This window comes from Chiloscyllium plagiosum, unplaced genomic scaffold, assembly GCF_037043375.1.
Source record: "Chiloscyllium plagiosum isolate Xiang-an unplaced genomic scaffold, Cpla_swu_hap1 HiC_scaffold_1, whole genome shotgun sequence".
NCBI classification, from domain to species: domain Eukaryota; kingdom Metazoa; phylum Chordata; class Chondrichthyes; order Orectolobiformes; family Hemiscylliidae; genus Chiloscyllium; species Chiloscyllium plagiosum.
Window position 1 is genome coordinate 95,935,114 of NW_028270139.1, and position 17,053 is coordinate 95,952,166.

Below are 17,053 nucleotides of genomic sequence, written 5' to 3' on the forward strand. Positions count from 1 at the left end.
GAGAGGTGAAAATGTGTTGCTGGAAAAGCGCAGGCGGTCAGGCAGCATCCAAGGAGCAGGAGAATCGACATTTCAGGCATAAGCCCTTCTTCAGGAAGGAGGCTGAGAGGTGACCATATAGAGGTTCATAAAATCATGAGGGGCATGGATAGGGTAAATAAACAAGGTCTTTTGCCTTGGGTGGGGGAGTCCAGAACTAGGGGCCATAGATTTAGGGTGAGAGGGAGAAAAAAAAAGTTGAAAAGCAATCTAAGGGGCAATTTTTCCACACAGAGTGATGCATGTATGGAATGAACTACAAGAAGTGGTGGAGGCTGATATAATTACAACATTTAAAAAGGCATCTGGATGGGTACATAAATAGAAAGTGTTTAAGAGGGATATGGGCCAAGTGCTGCAAATGGGGACTAGATTAGGTTAGTAAATCTGGTCATCATGGATGAGTTAGACCGAAGAGTCGGTTTCCATACTGGAGCGTCAGAGTCAAAGATGCACAAAGTTAAGCCAGAAAATGCCAAGGTCATTCATACTCTCCAGTACCTACTCTAACTAATCTTCCATCCAAACTAAATTTTTATTCCCCCAAATCTTCAATTTCACGAGCCTTTATATCATAGGGTCTGTTTCCATGCTGTACATCTCTTCGGTCCAACCCGTCCATGCCGACCAGATATCTGAACTCAATCTAGTCCCACCTGCCAGCACCCAGCCCATATCCCTCCAAACCCTTCCTATTCATATACTCATCCAAATGCCTCTCAAAATGTTGCAATTGTACCAGCCTCCACCACTTCCTCTGGCAGCTCATTCCATACACGTACCACCCTCTGCATGATGTATTAATCTTGTGGATTCAGATTATCAGATTCCTTATCAAAATCCAAGTACATTACATCTATTGGTTCCCCTTTATTTACTCTACAAATTACATCCTCAAAAGTCTTAAATAAAAATCAGTCAACTATGATTTCAGAAATGGATCAGTAGTGCTGGAAGAGCACAGTAGTTCAGGCAGGATCATAGGAGCTTCAAAATCGACATTTTGGGCAAAAGCCCTTCATCAGGATAAGCCATACTAATTGTGCCTGACCATACAAAGACCCTTGAATTGAGCGGTTAGTACTCCCTTAACAATAGATTGCATCATTTTTCCAATGAATGATGTCAAGCCAAGATTCAGTCCTATTTCCTCTCCATCCCTCCTTTTTTGAACAGGTGTCACATCTGTTCATTCCCAATCCTCTTGCATCATTCTGGAATCCTAAGCATGTGGCAAACAAGCACAGTGTATTCACTAAATCTGCAGCTACCTCTTTTAGCATGCTTCCATATAGGCAGTCAAATCCTTGGGATCCACCTACTAGCTTGTAACAACGTTCAGTTTCTCCAATATTATTCTCAGTTTATATAGGAATTGGAATTCTTACTGCTCTTAGAAATTGAGGGTAATCCATGTTATTTGCATCTGCTGTAAAGATAGACAATGCATTTGCCCAATATTTGTCATTTCTTTATTCCCTGGAATTTCTCCTGTCTACAATCGCCAAGGGACATTTTAGCTCAAATTTTCTTTTTATGTATTAGATAACTAACTGTACCTTACCAGTCTTTTTCTAACTACAAATCAATTCTAAAGAATGGTTACTGGGCTCAAAACTTGAACTCTGCTTTCTCTCCACAGATGATGCCAGGCTTGAGATTTTCTAGTAATTTCTGTTTCTGTTGTTTTGGATTGCCAGCATCAGCAGTGCTTTGGTCTTTTCTCTTTAGTACTTAAAAAGATGGGAGTGAACCACCCAAGAGTATAAAACAGTTAAGTCCTCAAAAACAATGTTTGGAAGAGTTTTAGATATTAGCCATCTTCAGGCATTGAACCATTCTTAACATTACAAGCCTCTTTATCAAAGGATCATCCTTGCCAAGTCTGTCTTTTCAGTTAAAGATTTTAGAAAACATTTAAATTAGTCAGTCTAGATTGTTCAGCAAAAGGGAAGAATGGAGAGAGGAGAAACACTGAGCAATTAGGTGGTAACACACTCACTCGGCTATAAAGCCCTAATTGTTGATAGCAGGAGAAAAACTGTAGACAATAGATAAAAGGGTCCAGTAGGTAGTTCAACCTGTGTTTCTGTAATCCTGATTCAGTTGATCATCTCTATATATAAAGCAAACTAAGCCTCATTTTTGTTCTCTATTCATTGATTTTGGACAGTAAATGATCAGTCTCATTTTCTGACTTGATGTAACTGGGATAGGAAAAGCATCATGTTTTAACAATGTTGCTCTGCAAAACTTGAAAGACAACTTTTTGAAATCATTTCAAATTTAAAACCCAAGCACATAACAGGCAACAATACTTTCTCTTTATCTCAAAAAAAGTTAGACCTAAAATACAGGAGACAAGGTTGACAGCTTAGTTTTCTTGATAATGCGAGTGCTCGCCAATTCCCTAGGTATTTTCTGGCATGAACACCGAACACAAGTTACGAGTGAGTTATTTAAATGCAGATGCATTAAACACTTCAACAACAACTGGGATGTGGATATGGAGCACTCTTAAAAAAAACTGGTAGAGTGCATTGCTCTGCAGATAATCAACTTTTCCCTCATACACTACAGTAAACATGGTTTGGAAAAAAAAACAAACCAAAAAAAAATCCATCTTCTGGACAGATCCATTTCAAAACAAAAAAAAGCTTTGTAGTCTATTGCCAACATATAGTTAAAAAGAGAAATCCAGAACTACGAGCAAGATGATTTCTATAACCATTAGGGCTTAATTTCAACTGTCATCTAGTACTGGGAACAGGTGTGTTCATATTTGCACCTGGCCTTTATAAATGATTATCGTAAACAGTCCACAAAAGCACAAGTTCAAGCCTCATCTATAAAATAGTTTAAAAAAATCACAATATAAAGCAATACAACAATTAATTTGAGCTGTTCAGTGTGTTGTATGAAAAATCTCTTTTCCTGACTTAGTGCTTGGAGATGAAGCAGCAATAGTTCAAATAAATCAAAATCTAGCACTAGGTGTTCATTTAAAATAGCATTTCTTTAAAAAGGTCCTCCAGTAGCCAACCGGATAATCCACAGTCAAATATCATTTTTCCTCTCCCATTAGAAAACACCACTATGTGGCAGACAGGAAGAAAAGTCCATTTCCTGGAATATGTGTTTTCTATGAAAAACATACCAGGAAATCACATGAAATAGCAAGATATTCCATTACTGTGGCTGGTCAGTATTCTGCAATGCTCTGCCTAAATCAACCACTTAGTTAAGGATTCTAAATTGCATGCAAAACAGGCAAATTAAATCTACTAGTTTTTTAAAAAAAATATAGTGAAATAGATGCAGAGAATAGATTACAGATTTTGCTCTCTATTCCACAAGTGGGTCAAATCTGAAAAACTACTCCAGTCAAGTCAGTAAGATGCAATAGTGGGATGTAAATTAGTGCTAGTCATTGACGGTTTGCATTTTTTCCAGAGTATACAAGATTTTAAGTTCACAATGAAATAATTCACTGATGCACATTCAACTCATGGTGAGACTCCCCTCCCCCTCATCATGCTACCATCTGTTCTCAATTGTGAAGTCATTTTCATCCCATGGCAATGTCATCCCATCTGGTGTACTGACTTATTTCCAAAGTAAAGCTCTTAAGACAGTGAACAGAATGGAGTTTACATTTCCCAAAAGCTGTGCAAACACTTCCTTGGCCATAACAAAAGACCAACACAGATTACATATTTCTTCAACTGTGCTTACACCACCACTCTCCCCATCATAAACAATTTATTATTGACAAGTTTATTAGAGAACTATAATATGCTTCACTTACAAAATACGTTTTGGCTTTGTTTAAAAAGAGCTTCCTTCTGCACGCTAACGATTAAAAAGAAAAACACCATTCATGCAAGATTTATGAGATAATTGGAGGCACACCATGTTGTACATCACTTAACACTTACACTATTTTAGTACAGCAATTCAGTTAGTTATCACAAATGGAAAAAACAGCATGAGCATTTAGAAGACATTATACCAACAGCTCGACTCAGTAACCCGCAGACATTGAAGCAGCTGATTTCAACTTAGGTTTGTACAATTAATTTGTAAAAAGTGGACATTATGAAATAAACCCTTGTACTTGAAAGCCCTGAATGTTGAGAAATATAAAAAGCAATTTCCCACTTTGATCATTTTGTTACAGCATTAAATATTCCTAATGGGTTATAATATTCAGAGTAATGATATATTGACTGCCCCTGCGTGTTGCCTTTTCTCCACAGATTGCTACGCGGACACAGGAGAGATTTGTCTACTCCAACAATCTCAAGCAAACCCTAATGGAAGCTCCTAATAGGGCTTTCTGCGCCAGCAATGTTTAGTATCTCCCCAACAACTAATTGCAGTTCAGTATTCAAAGTCCTCAAAAAGCAAAGAGGAAGCCAGTGTGTCTCTCCAGCAAAAAGGTGGCTGCAGCTGCAGGTGGTTCCAGTCACTGTGATTTGACAGATTATCAAGTCTGATAACCAATCTGTCAAGATTGTGGGGACAATACTGCTTAGATGGAAAACTCTATGGCTTCAATTGCATCCATGCCAAAACTAAATTGACTACACGGTTAAACGATCTACATTTCCAGATTACTGCAGAGTCACTGCTCACCATATTCACAAGTAACTCTCATTCTTCGAGGTTAATAAAATCATGAGGGGCATGGATAGGGTGAATAGCCACGGTCTTCTTCCTAGGGTAAGAGGGCAGAGGTTTCAGGTCAGAGGGGAAAAATATTAAAAAAGAACCGAGGGACAATTTTTCATGCAGATGGTCATGAGTTTATGGAATAAGCTGCCAGGGGAAGTGGTGGAGACATTGAAAGGGCATCTGGACAGGAGTTGGAAGACTTGAGGGGAATATGGGCCAATTCCTCGTAAATGGAACTAGGCCAGATAAGGATGTCTGGTCAGCACTGAAGAGTTAAAAGGGTTCATTTCCCTGCTTAATGACTCTCTACATGAGAGAGACTCGGGCTCTCCTTGAATGTTGTCAAAAAATTCATATCTATCTACAACAGGTTAAACAAAAAAAATTTCATAAAGCTCAAACTTCCTGAGTCCTTCCCGTAATTTGACAACTGCCTTTCCAGCAAAGGCTGCCATCGAGAGCCATCACTGGAGCAGATGCGCTAACTCAGCTTTTTACAAAAAAAAGCGCTATTTTTGACAAGATTACTGCAAGCCAAAAGTTGTACTGTACAGTGCAGTTACTACCAGCACACTCCTAGACTGCAATGAGACTTAATGTGTGTACCACATAAAACAGTGTGAAAGGAGTCCCATCAGCCATCCTCTGTCACATCATCCTGATTCAATGAGAGGAGCGAGCAAATGCTAATGACCCTCTCCACAGGCAAACACCCTGCAAATGAACTTCAATAAACTGGACACTATGTCAAGGTAACCAGAAAGCGTCTTTCTAACCAGGTCCAGTTTACTCAAGTCTTAAGAATGTTTCAAGGAAGAGAAAGGAAAACATTCTTAAGACAATCTGAAGCTCTCCAGAAAGCAAGCTGGATATTAAAAATGAGCTTACTGACCAATTCTTCAAAGCAGTGAAAACTTGCCCATCAAGCACAATGATTTAATGAGGAGAAAGAGTGGCATCAAAGACTAAAGAAATTGAAATCAATCCTGCATTCAATACTTCAAGTAACGTCCTGTCCAATGTGCCCAAAGATCTGTGGGTTGAAAGTTAGCACAATTAGAAAGTTGCATGTCTCACTCAAATCACCTGGTAAATCAATGAAAACAAATTGTCATAATCGTTGACCGTTTCTCAAAACAGCTGTTCTTACAGTTTAAGTGAAATGACAGATGCACAGTGTGCAGAGTATTGTGATTTCAGATCAAAGAAGACAGATAAACTATCCAAAATTAAATTTTACTGACTTTAAAAAATACAGTAACATGTAAATTGTAAAACACAATTTTCACAAAAATTGTCAGTTGCTCGGGAGGAGCAGAAGAACCTAGGTGTTTATGTGCGCAGATTAAAAAAAGGTGACACGGCAACTGGTGAGAGCAGTAAATAAAGCTTTATTAGTGGGGCATAGACTACAAGAACAAGGTGATGTTGTTGAACTCAGCTAGAGCTCAGCTAGAACAGTGTACGGTGGTGGGTGCCACATTATACAAAGATGACTGCAAAGTTGATGCAGAAGTGATATACAAGAATAGTTCCAGGAATAAAGGAATTTCAGCTGATGATAGATTGGAGATTGGATTTGATTTCTTTGGGAAAAAGAAAAAGGCTGACAGAAGATCGGATAGAGGTTTTCAAAATCATGAAAGGCCTGGACAAAGTAGACAGGGAGAAGCTGTTCCCACTTGCAAAAAGTACAAGGGGGGCATAGATTTAAAAGACTCAAAAAAAGAAAGGGTGGTGTGAGAAAAGATTTTCTCATGTGAATAATTAGGATATAGAATGTACTGACTGGAAAAGTGGTGGAGGCAGGTTCAACTGAGGCTTTCAAAAGATTGTAGTAAAGGTATGGGGAAAGAGCAAGAGACTGGCACTAGATATTGATGCTCATTTGAAGAGCCAATGGTACGATGGGCCAAATGGCCTCTTTCTGCATCTTAACTGTAATTACATAAAGTTAGAATAGCAAAAACAAACAAAGAAAGAAAGCAGGTTAAAAACCAGTGTACAGTAAAGACAGTTAAAACATGCTACTTATAATATACTACATTCACAAAAAACAAAAACATGCTAGTGCAAGTCACAACACCAGGGATCTAAATGCTTTTATCACCAAGTTTGATATTTACCAGCAGTAAAACGATGGTTTGCCAAAAGGAGCCAGAAATTCCTGCATATCCTTGAAACTAAGACTGGCCCCACTGAGTGGAAGTGTGCCCAAAAGAAAGGAGCATCTACAAACTTCAAAACTCAAAATTACCTCCAATGTTTAGTTGCTGAGCATTTGATGTCAGGACATACCAGCCTTTTGATGAAAGTACATTAACAACCCTATTTTCTAATCTGCCTATACAGAAGTGTTGTTAATGCACCTCTGGAGCAGGTAAGACTTGAACCCTGACCTCCTGGCTCAGAGATAGGGACATATCACTGCACCACATGATTTCAACAACCTAATTATATTGGTTCATTCACTAATGAGCAGTAATCTCACTCCAATATGGTTATCTTCAAAATTGCCTTATACAAACTTAAAAAAAAGGAGGTAATTCAAAATATAAAATGTATTTTGAGCAGGCAAGAACAGGCATAATACTTAAACTCTAATGAATAACAAGTTAAAAAGAATTGGTAGAATGGGAAAAGGTGACAACTTTTATGAAAATGTCTCTGGAAATACATGTTTAAATCTTGCATTAGTATTAATTTTAACAATGCTCCAATGCCAACAAAAGCTAAAATGATATTACTGAAGAGGAGGAAGGTGGTGGAGGCTGGTACAATTGCAACATTTAAGAGGCATTTGGATGGGTATATGAATAGGAAGGGTTTGGAGGGATATGGGCCGGGTGCTGGCAGGTGGGACTAGATTGGGTTGGGATATCTGGTCGGCATGGACGGGTTTCCATGCTGTATATCTCTATGACTATGACTCTATAAATAATAATCCTTTCAAAACCAGCTGGTTAGTACTGAATATTACTTACACCAAAATATTTTAGTGTGTTGTAAGATAGAGTTTTAATGAGGTGGTAGTGTCACAATCTGAGCCAGGAGACCAGAATTCAAATCTCACCTGCTCCACAGGTGTGCAATAGTAACTATCTATAAGCAACAAGGTCAAAGTAGTATATACTTCAAAAAAAAAGTCAGACAACATGAAGTATGAATACTCAGTACAAAATCTACTTTATTCCTCCAAACAAAATCAAAAGTTTGGTTTGTCTGGTGTGCATTTAATTACTTACTCCACAAAAAAATAAGCCACACCAGAACACTTGAGTAAAGTGAGTAGTTTCTCTGAATTGCACCTCGGGAACCACATAGCCACCAAGATGACTAACACTACCATTTGGTAAATATGACTGATCAAAACTTCTACTCCATCAAAAAGGTATATATGAAAACAACAAAAGAATAACCTTCACAATGCTTAACACTCCAAGGTGATTATGGCTTTCACCCAGTCCACAATATTAACACTACCCCAAGCATCAGAAAGACAAAGGGTTCGGCTTCTGGGGAACAAGACCAACATCAAAACATTTGCAGTGAACATCAGTCAGGAACTTCAAATTAAACATGTCGGGTTGAATTCTGCTCCACAGTTCTGAGAAAGTCTTCAATCACCCACATTACATAATTTCACAGTAAGGACTGCCAGCTATGGGACCAAGATGTTAGCATTTGAGTAGGGCTCTCTCATTCGACAGACATCTGCACGTCAGGCTGTAGCGCTATAGAGAGGGAGGGATAGAATAACCTTGCTCAAAAAAATTAGAACAACCATCAACTCCTGTCACTTTTACTCCAGTTGTTTAAATTAATGATTGTAATCTTCTCAATACTGCACAACTTTGATCATAAACATTATGCATCTAATCCCCACTATCCTGTCCATTTCTGTTACCTTCAAAATTCACATCCCATCCAATTATGGAGGGGATGAATCATCACCCAAGAGGTACAAACCTATTTGTGTTACTTCAGTCCATAGCTGCCAGCTCACCTGAGATGCACACGAGAGGGGGTTATATAGCTGATTAGGAAGAATGAACTGTCCAATTGTATTAGGCAGAAGTGGGTACTGCAGATGCTGGAAATCAGAGTGGTGCTGGAAAAGCACAGCCAGTCAGGCAGCATCCAAGGAGCAGAAAAAAAAAAACAATGTTGTTTCGGCAAGAGCCCTTCAGAGCTCATACCTCCACTAATTACTCATTTGTCAGTACGTGATCAATTGCATTGGGAAGATTTCTACGAAACTGGATTCCACCAGACTTTCAGATAGCACATTACGTATCTTAACGGTCCCGATTGAAGGTTTTTCTTATTTCATCCATCTACCATTTTAAATACATGATCTCAGATTATCAACCAGAAGAAGCAGTTTATCTCTATACATTTTGTCATTATTTTGAATACCCTCCATGCTCGAAAGGAGAGCAATCCTAGTTTAGCCAATCTTTCCAGTCAAGTGAACTCTCATCTGTGGTGTTGTCCTAAGCTCTACATTCTCTCTCCAGGAATTGCACATCCTTCCCGTAAAAGCAGAATAGATTGTCACAGTTAGAATGTTAAAATGCAACCCAATGACCAGTACACATTTTAATCTGTTGTTATAAGAATGAACACAAAAGTATGCAATTAATTTCAGGACTTATTGGTCTAAGTTCATAAAACTTGTTAGACAAGATAATTTTTTTCCCAAACATGTGATTGGTACTGCAGCTTTAATGACACAATAGTTGGAAAAGGGAAATCAAGACAGGGCCAATACTTTGCAGACAGCCCCCTTACTAAAGTGGCAATGTGCTATGGTCTGTTGGGAATAGACATAAAATACAGTTGAATTAAAATTGCTGTTGTTACAATTGTCCAATCTTGGCATTCTTCCTCATTCCAAAGTGCTGCCTAATATAAGAACTGTCTTTTTGTTGTCGGTTTAAAAAAAAATCTATGGACTGAAAAAAAAAGGGAAAAAAAAAAGATTCTTTTTAAAAAGGAAAAAAAAGGAGGATTTCTTTTTTTATTCCTCTTTTGTATCCAAGATTTGTACTCAGATACTTGTACCCAAGATGGCACCATAGAGGCAGACATTGTAGGAGAGTGAAAAGCTTTTACATTGGAGTACGTGACAATAAAAAAACAGGTTATTCTATTCTAAGGTGGTTGCATAATTTCACAGCAAGGAATTCAAAGCCTTGTAAAAGCTGTTTTTTTGTGGCTGAGTTTCTTCAATGTGCAGACACGGCAAAGCCCATCAGCAGGTTACAAGTGATGTTGGTTCTTCCAAGCTTAATGAGCAGGTTGGAACTGGAAGCACTTTACAGAAAAGCAAAGCACGCACAACAGATCCAGAATCAGTCGCTCTGTATTTCATACAAACTAGTTGAAGCTTCCAGAAAGACAGCTGAACATCAAGGCTTTGCCAGGTCAAATAAGAGTTCAAAATTAGCAAAGACCAGTGAATTCTCTTTCCTAGCTTCAACAATAATCTACTTTCTCAGTTTCGCTATGTGCACGTGTGCGATGGAGAGTTTAAACAGGGATTAAAATTTTAATTAGTAGTATATGCCAATCATTTACAACTGTGTGTAGCTATAGTCTAATTACTATAGTGAATATCGTTTTTATTCATTACTAAAACCTGGGCTGTTCTTTCTATAAATTTTGATCTGAAAGTCAGGTAAATTGGAGGGACTATGTGCATCTTAAGGAAAAAGACTATTTAGTATGACCCAGGGAATAGCTGAGCTGAATTATAGCATACTACCTCAGTGGGTTGTAACTGTTATTTGTAATCATTGTCGCGTATGTAGGATATTATTTTTGACCACGCTAAGAGTCTTCAAAGCTTCTGTGAATCTTGTCTCAAAATAGCTTTCATTCCCCAGTTAAACAATATTTTCTCCTATGAAGTTGCTGTGTTCCTCGTTTTCCATTTATCAGCCGAGGAACACTCAAGTAATATTGTTCCACCAAATATGCCGAGTCTAACAAACAATTTAAAATTGCACTAAATCCTGGCAGTTTTTGTCCTAAATTCAAAATTTAAATTCCAATAGTATTCAAAATACATTTAAAACAATGATTTGGATAGGTTTAATATTACTTCTATTTTCACTTGTGTCTTTAAATCATGACCCTCGGGATTCTGTTTTCTTTATCATTATAGTAAAGCCATTGCCAAAAACTTAACATCTGACAATTTCTCCACTCAATTTTAACACTTTCCTCTCCTGCTTCTTCCTCCTAAACAAAAAAAAAAAAGGAGCTCCTCACATGCATTAAAGTTTATCAATTTGCTCAACCTACTAACTTTTTGAAGTTTCATACAGGCCTCTTATTAATCACACATCAATTTTGTTGACAAATTCTACTTGATTAGATATCTTAACGATAGATGAATCTTATACATTATTGACCCATTGGCAACAGCATTACTTACATTCTTCCAAACAAGTTAGGAAAAAATCTGATAAATTACAATATATATTCATTCCCTGCCCTAAAAATCTTATATCAGGCATCATTAGAATTTCCATAAGATGTTTATATTTTAAAAATGCCCTTACGTACAAATTAGACAAGCCAGGTGCTGGAAGCACCAGGAGGTGGAGATGTCAACATTTTGGGTGTAACCCTTCTTCAGGGTGGGAGGAGTGTTACAACCAAAACATTGACTTCTCCACCTCCTAATGCTGCCTGGCTTGCTGTGGTTTTTCCAGCCTCCTGCTTGTCCACTTTGGATTCCAGTATCTGCAGTTTTTTTTTAGCCTCTAAGTTATGTACAAATTGACTGAATTTCAATTATGCACCAATTTTCTTAAAAGAATTCACATGTATCAGTCAGGATTTAATTTAACTTATCCAAATTAACTAACCATCAAAAACCTCAAGTACTTTTTGATTTCATCTAGTATGTTATAGCTTCAAGAAGCTAATCCACAACACAAAGTGACTGCTCTGTAGTTAATCAGTTCTTTCTCAATTTTTAAAATACAGGTGTTGCACTGGGAATCTTTGATTTTTCTTAACATATTTTGAAGGTTTTTTAAAAAAAAAAGTAGATTGTGGATATAGCATTATTAGTTAGTTCAGATTTACTGCACAAATCAGTGCCTTGTGCCTAGTTCAATCAGTTTCTTTCAATATTACCTCCTTATAAATACGTTATTCTATCTAATTGAGCCACTGCTTCCTCCTGTTCCCTTCCATTCCTGTTATCACAATTCTGTAAACCAGTATAAATTACTCATTTTAGTACCGCTGACATTTCTTTATCCATGAGATTTTCCTTTTCCTCTCATAACCCTTGGTCTAGCACTGTTCTTTTACTTATCAGTTTATGAAATACTTCACCATTTCCTTCAGTGTTGGCAGCCTTTTTCCCCCAAAACATCCTGTTGCATTAATTGATTTCCTTACCAATTCATTATTTGGCCTCACTAAATTTTTTTTAATTTGAAAATTAAAAAAAAGTAAAAATCTGAAATGCTTTTCCCCAAAGTCAAAAGGAACTGAATAGCTTATTCCTTCAAATGTATTTCTATGAAAACAATAAGTCAACCAATTTAGAATATTCCCTTCCCAATTTGCATATTCTTATATCCATCTACTGCTTCTCAAATGTTTCTGTACTTGGGTTATCTTTTTGGCCCTGTTTTATTGCCATATGATATGATGGAGTTTGGACTTGTGGTCCACCATGATTAACTACAGAAGCATGGTTATTCCAGATCATAGTACAAAAGAGAAACAAAACAGACCTTTTTTTTAAAAAAAGGTAATAAACAAGGCATTTACACTTTTAATACAGCTCGGGGAGTAGTGGGGATTGATTATTACTGCACATTATTAGATTTAAAATAGCTCTGGAAAAAGGATAGGCCTGATCTAAAAGTTAAACTTTAAATTGCAGAAAGGCCAACTTTGAAGCTATTAGGCAGGAACTTCCAAAACATTGTTGGGGAAGGCTGTGCGCAGGTAAAGGGATCGTTGGAAAGTAAGAAACCTTCCAAAAAAAAAATTTTAAAAAAATTAGGTAACAAGAGATGAGATAAAGTGTGTTAATAGGAAGGGCAAGGTTGGTAGGTATGGAGAATGCTGGACAACTACAAGAATTGAGGCTCTGGTCAAGAAAAAGGAATCTTATGTCAGGTACACACAGCTAGGATTGAGTGATTCTAACAGGGAGTATAAAAGGCAGTGGGAGTATGCTCAAAAGGGAAATCAGGAAGACAAAAAGAGGACATGAGGTAACTTGGGCAAATAGAGATTTAAGGAAAATCCAAAGAGATGCTATGTTTACATTAGGGACAAAAACAAAAAAAAAGTTACTAGGGAGAGAATAGGATCCCTTAAAGCTCAATGAAGCTGTGTGGAACCACAGGAATGGGTGAGATACTAAAGAAATATTTTACATCAGTATTCACTGTGGAGAAGGGCATGGAATCTAGAGAACTTGGGGAAATAAACGGTAATGTCTTGAAAAGTATCCATATTATAGAAGAGGTGGTATTTGGATTAGATTAGATTCTCTACAGTGAGAAAATAGGTCCTTCGGCCCAACAAGTCCACACCGATCCTCTGAAGAGTAACCCACCCAGACCCATTTCCCTCTGACTAATGCACCCAACACTATGGGCAATTTAGCATGGCCAATTCACCTGACCTATACATCTTTGGACTGTGGGAGGAAACCCACACAGATACGGGGAGAACGTGCAAACTCCACACAGACAATTGCCAGTGGCTGGAATCGAACCTGGGACCCTGGTGCTGTGAGGCAGCAGTGCTAACCACTGAACCACTGTGTCACCCATTGAGATCTTAAAACACAAAAAAGGTAGAATAAATGCCTGGGGCCTGATCAGGTGCATCCTAGAATTTTGTGGAAAGATAGGCAAGTGAATGCGGAGCCCCTAGCAATGATATTTATGTCATCAATAGACACAGGTGAGGTGCCAGAAGACTGGAGAGTGGTTAATGTGGTGCCATTACTTAAGAAAGATGGTAAGGAAAAGCTAGGGAATTGTCGACCATTGAGCCGGACGTCAGTGGTGGGTAAGTTGTTGGAGGGGATTCTGACAGACAGGATTTGCATGCATTTGAAAAGACCAATTAGTGATAGTTAACATGACTGAGCGTGGAAAATTGTGTTCACTAACTTGGATAAGTTATTTGAGGTGACAAAAAAAAAAAAGACATGATGGCAGAGGGATAGATATGGTCTACATGGACTTCAGCAAAGCATTGAACAGGATTCTGCACAGGAGGCTTGTTCACAAGGTTAAATTGTATGGAACTCAGAGTAAGCCAATTGGATGCAAAGTTTTGGCTTGAAGATAGAAGACATAAGGTTGTGGTGAGGTTTGTTTTTGGACTGGTGGCCTGTGACTAGAGATGTTCCACAAGGACCGGTGCTGGGTCCACTGCTTTTTCATTTATATAAAAGTGATTTGGTATGGTTTGTAAGTTTGCAGTGGACAGTGAAGAAAGTTAAGTCAGAGCACATGGAGACCTTGATCAGATGGGTTGAGGAATGGAAGACAAGTTCAAATTTGAAGGCGATAAAGTACAACACATGAAGTGGCTTGCATGCAACGTTTTCTACAGAGAACATGGCGGGAAGAGATGGACATGTACCTTTCTGGACGTGGATGATATCGGGGAAGTTGGTCAAGTGCCCCTGGTAAAGTGCTAATAAGTCCACGATCGGGTCTATGTCTTGTTTGGGCTGTTCTGCGAAAAGTTCTCCGATAGCATCGTAGGCGTCGCCGGTGAAGGCGATGGCGCGGTTGAGCCCCGCCGAGAAGGGCTGCTGGTCCATCTCGAAGGCCTGGCTCAGCAGGCGGAACGAGGTGCCCACCTTCTGGTACTCCTTCTTGAAGCCCACCGCCTGCTTGCGGGCGAACTCGTTGGCGGTGTGGCTCAGCTGGAAGACGCTCTCGTCCATGCGCTTAGTGAAGCTCTTGAAGCCGTCGACGCGGCTCTCGACCTCCTGCAGGTCCAGCGGGCTGGCCGGGGTGCTGAGGGTCAGGAAGAAGTTGCCGCCCACCATGTCGTCCTTCTCGGCCTTGCGCTTGCCCTGCTTCCAGGCCTTCTCGTCGCTGCAGGTGAGGAAGTGCTGGAAGACGTCGCAGCGGGCCAGCACCGGGTGGCTCGTCATGTGGTTCATCCACAGGATCAGGCCCTTCTTGCGCTTGGAGATGAAGTCCTCCTCGAAGCGGCCGGTGGCCTGTTTCTCCGGGATGTGGGGCACCGAGATCACCGGGAACTTCTCGACCAGGCGGCCGTACAGCCAGTCGAAGTGTTTGTAGCGGCGGTTGACCGGGCTCTGGGTGTGGCTGGGCACCACGCGGTACGAGATGTAGCTCTTGATGCCCTTGAACTTGGTCTGCTTGGTCGGCTCGTCGATGGAGCAGCTGAACGGGTAAGGGTCCTCCTGCCACTCGGGGCCGTGCGGCCCGCTCACCACACAGATCCGGTCGCCGTCCTTGACGAAGCCCGCCGCCTCCCCGAGGATGAACGCCTCGCCGCCGGACTTGACGAAGGTCGAGAAGCGGTTCAGGTTGCGGCTGACGGTCGCCGTGCTCTTGGAGGAGCCGGACGATCCGCCTCCGCCGCCGCCTCCTCCTCCGGCCCGGGCCCCCGTGCTCACTTTATACCGGCCTGGGCCGTCCAGCTCCGGGGAGAAACCCAGGCCGCCGCCGCCGCCGCCTCCTCCGGAGCCTGACAGCGGCTCGTCCGCCACCGTCGAGTTGTCGTCCCAGTCATCGTCCCAATCGTCTTCGTCGCCGCTCCCCGACGTCTGGTGTTGGAGGCCGGCCAGCTGCACCAGGCCAGGCCCGGACCCCGGCCCGGGGCCTCCGCCTCCCCCTCCTGCCGGCGGCACTTGGAGGAGGGGCGGGGGGCAGAAGGTGCTGCCCGTCCCCGCTCCCAGGCCGGGGCCCCCCGGGACATTGGCGTAACGGGAGGCGGGGGCTTCTCCGGGCGCTGTCCCGCCGCTCGCCGCCCGCAGGATCTGCACATAGGAGGCCGGGAAGAGTCCCCTCTCCCCCCGGCTGTTGACCCCCTCCAGCCAGCCATCAATGTCCTGCTCGCTGTAAACGGTCAGCACCTCGTCCTCCTGCACCGAGATCTCACCCACGTTCTCGCTCTGGAAATCATAGAGAGCCCGAGCCTGCAGCGCCATCTCCCCCTATACACCCCCCTCCCCTCCCCAGGCCCGGCCCGGGGTCGGCGCTCCCTCCCTCCGGATTCCCCCCTCCCCACTCCTGCCCTCACTACCCTCCCTCCGGACTCCTCCACCCCACTCCTGCCTTTACTACACAGCCTCTAGACCCTCACTGCCCTTCCTCCAGACCCCCCCCCCCCCCCCCAGCCCTCACTACCCTCCCTCTGGATCCAGTCCTCTCGCCTCTCCTCTCTAACCTTCCTCAGTTCACCCTTCCTACCCCCAGATCCCAATCCCCTTCACTACCCTCCCCTCTGGGTTCCTCTCTCTGGATTCTGTTGCTCACAGTCTTACCCCCTCCTTTTACTCCAGTAGCCCTCACCAGACACCTCTCCTTCTGGGTCGTGATTCCCCTCAGGCTCCCGAGCCCCACACTTGTTTTCAGCTCCGCAATTGCCCTCACTCCGGTCCTTCCCTCAGTGAAGTTGTGACGGACGGGCTCTCTGATTTTTCTCTTTTCGCTATTTTGCTCTTTCTGTCCAACAAGTTGCTTCGATTCACAGTAATCCTGCGCGTTGAACAGACAGTTGAGTCCCGTTTGATTTCTGCAAAAATCTTAACGGGGGAAATAAGAAGAAATACTTTTTTTTGTCTCCTTCCAAGAGTAACTTCCAGCTGCCTTCCTTCAATCTGTCGGCTCGGGAGCGGCTCTGACTGAGTGACTGGCTGTCCCAATCAAAAAAAACACACGTAACCAAACTGAGCAAGCGAACTCCGACAGCAGGGGCAGGGTAGAAGGCTAATACTCATAGGCACAATGTAATGACGACCAACCCACTCATCATCAGCAACTTAACTCCACGCTTCACGCCACAGGAATTAATACCTCTTTAGCCCCCCAATTGTGAGTTAATCTGTTTGCATATTTCACAAGCTTCTTCCTACTCAATTATGATTCATTTTATCTGTGACCACAAGTTTCCTCGCGGCATCATCGCAAAGGCGTTTGAACTGTTGTCACTAATAGAAAAGGAATAAAGATATAATTGAATATTTCACTATATTTTATTGTTAATGTCTCCATAATTTTACTGGTTTTTTTGTAAAGGTACTTCACCATCACTGCTGTGCAAGCCGCGTGTAATCTGAAAAACAACCCTG

General features: G+C 41.4%; 1 protein-coding gene across 2 annotated transcripts in view; it reads right to left on the minus strand.

Annotated features, from left to right (window-relative positions):
• Positions 1-15,910, minus strand: part of LOC122549154 (sorting nexin-18) — a 55,776-nt gene extending 39,866 nt beyond the window's left edge. Inside the window, exons 1-3 of one of the 2 annotated variants that reach the window (XM_043688520.2) lie at positions 14,362-15,910; positions 5,716-5,749; positions 4,675-4,759 (exon numbers count right to left, since the gene is read on the minus strand). In XM_043688520.2, the coding sequence (XP_043544455.2) occupies positions 4,696-4,759; positions 5,716-5,749; positions 14,362-15,910 (1,647 nt within the window). In that variant the 3' untranslated portion in view covers positions 4,675-4,695. Of the gene's footprint in view, positions 1-4,674; positions 4,760-5,715; positions 5,750-14,361 lie in introns of those variants that run through there. The other variant, XM_043688501.2, reaches the window with a different exon arrangement.
• Positions 15,911-17,053: the final 1,143 nt, after the last annotated feature.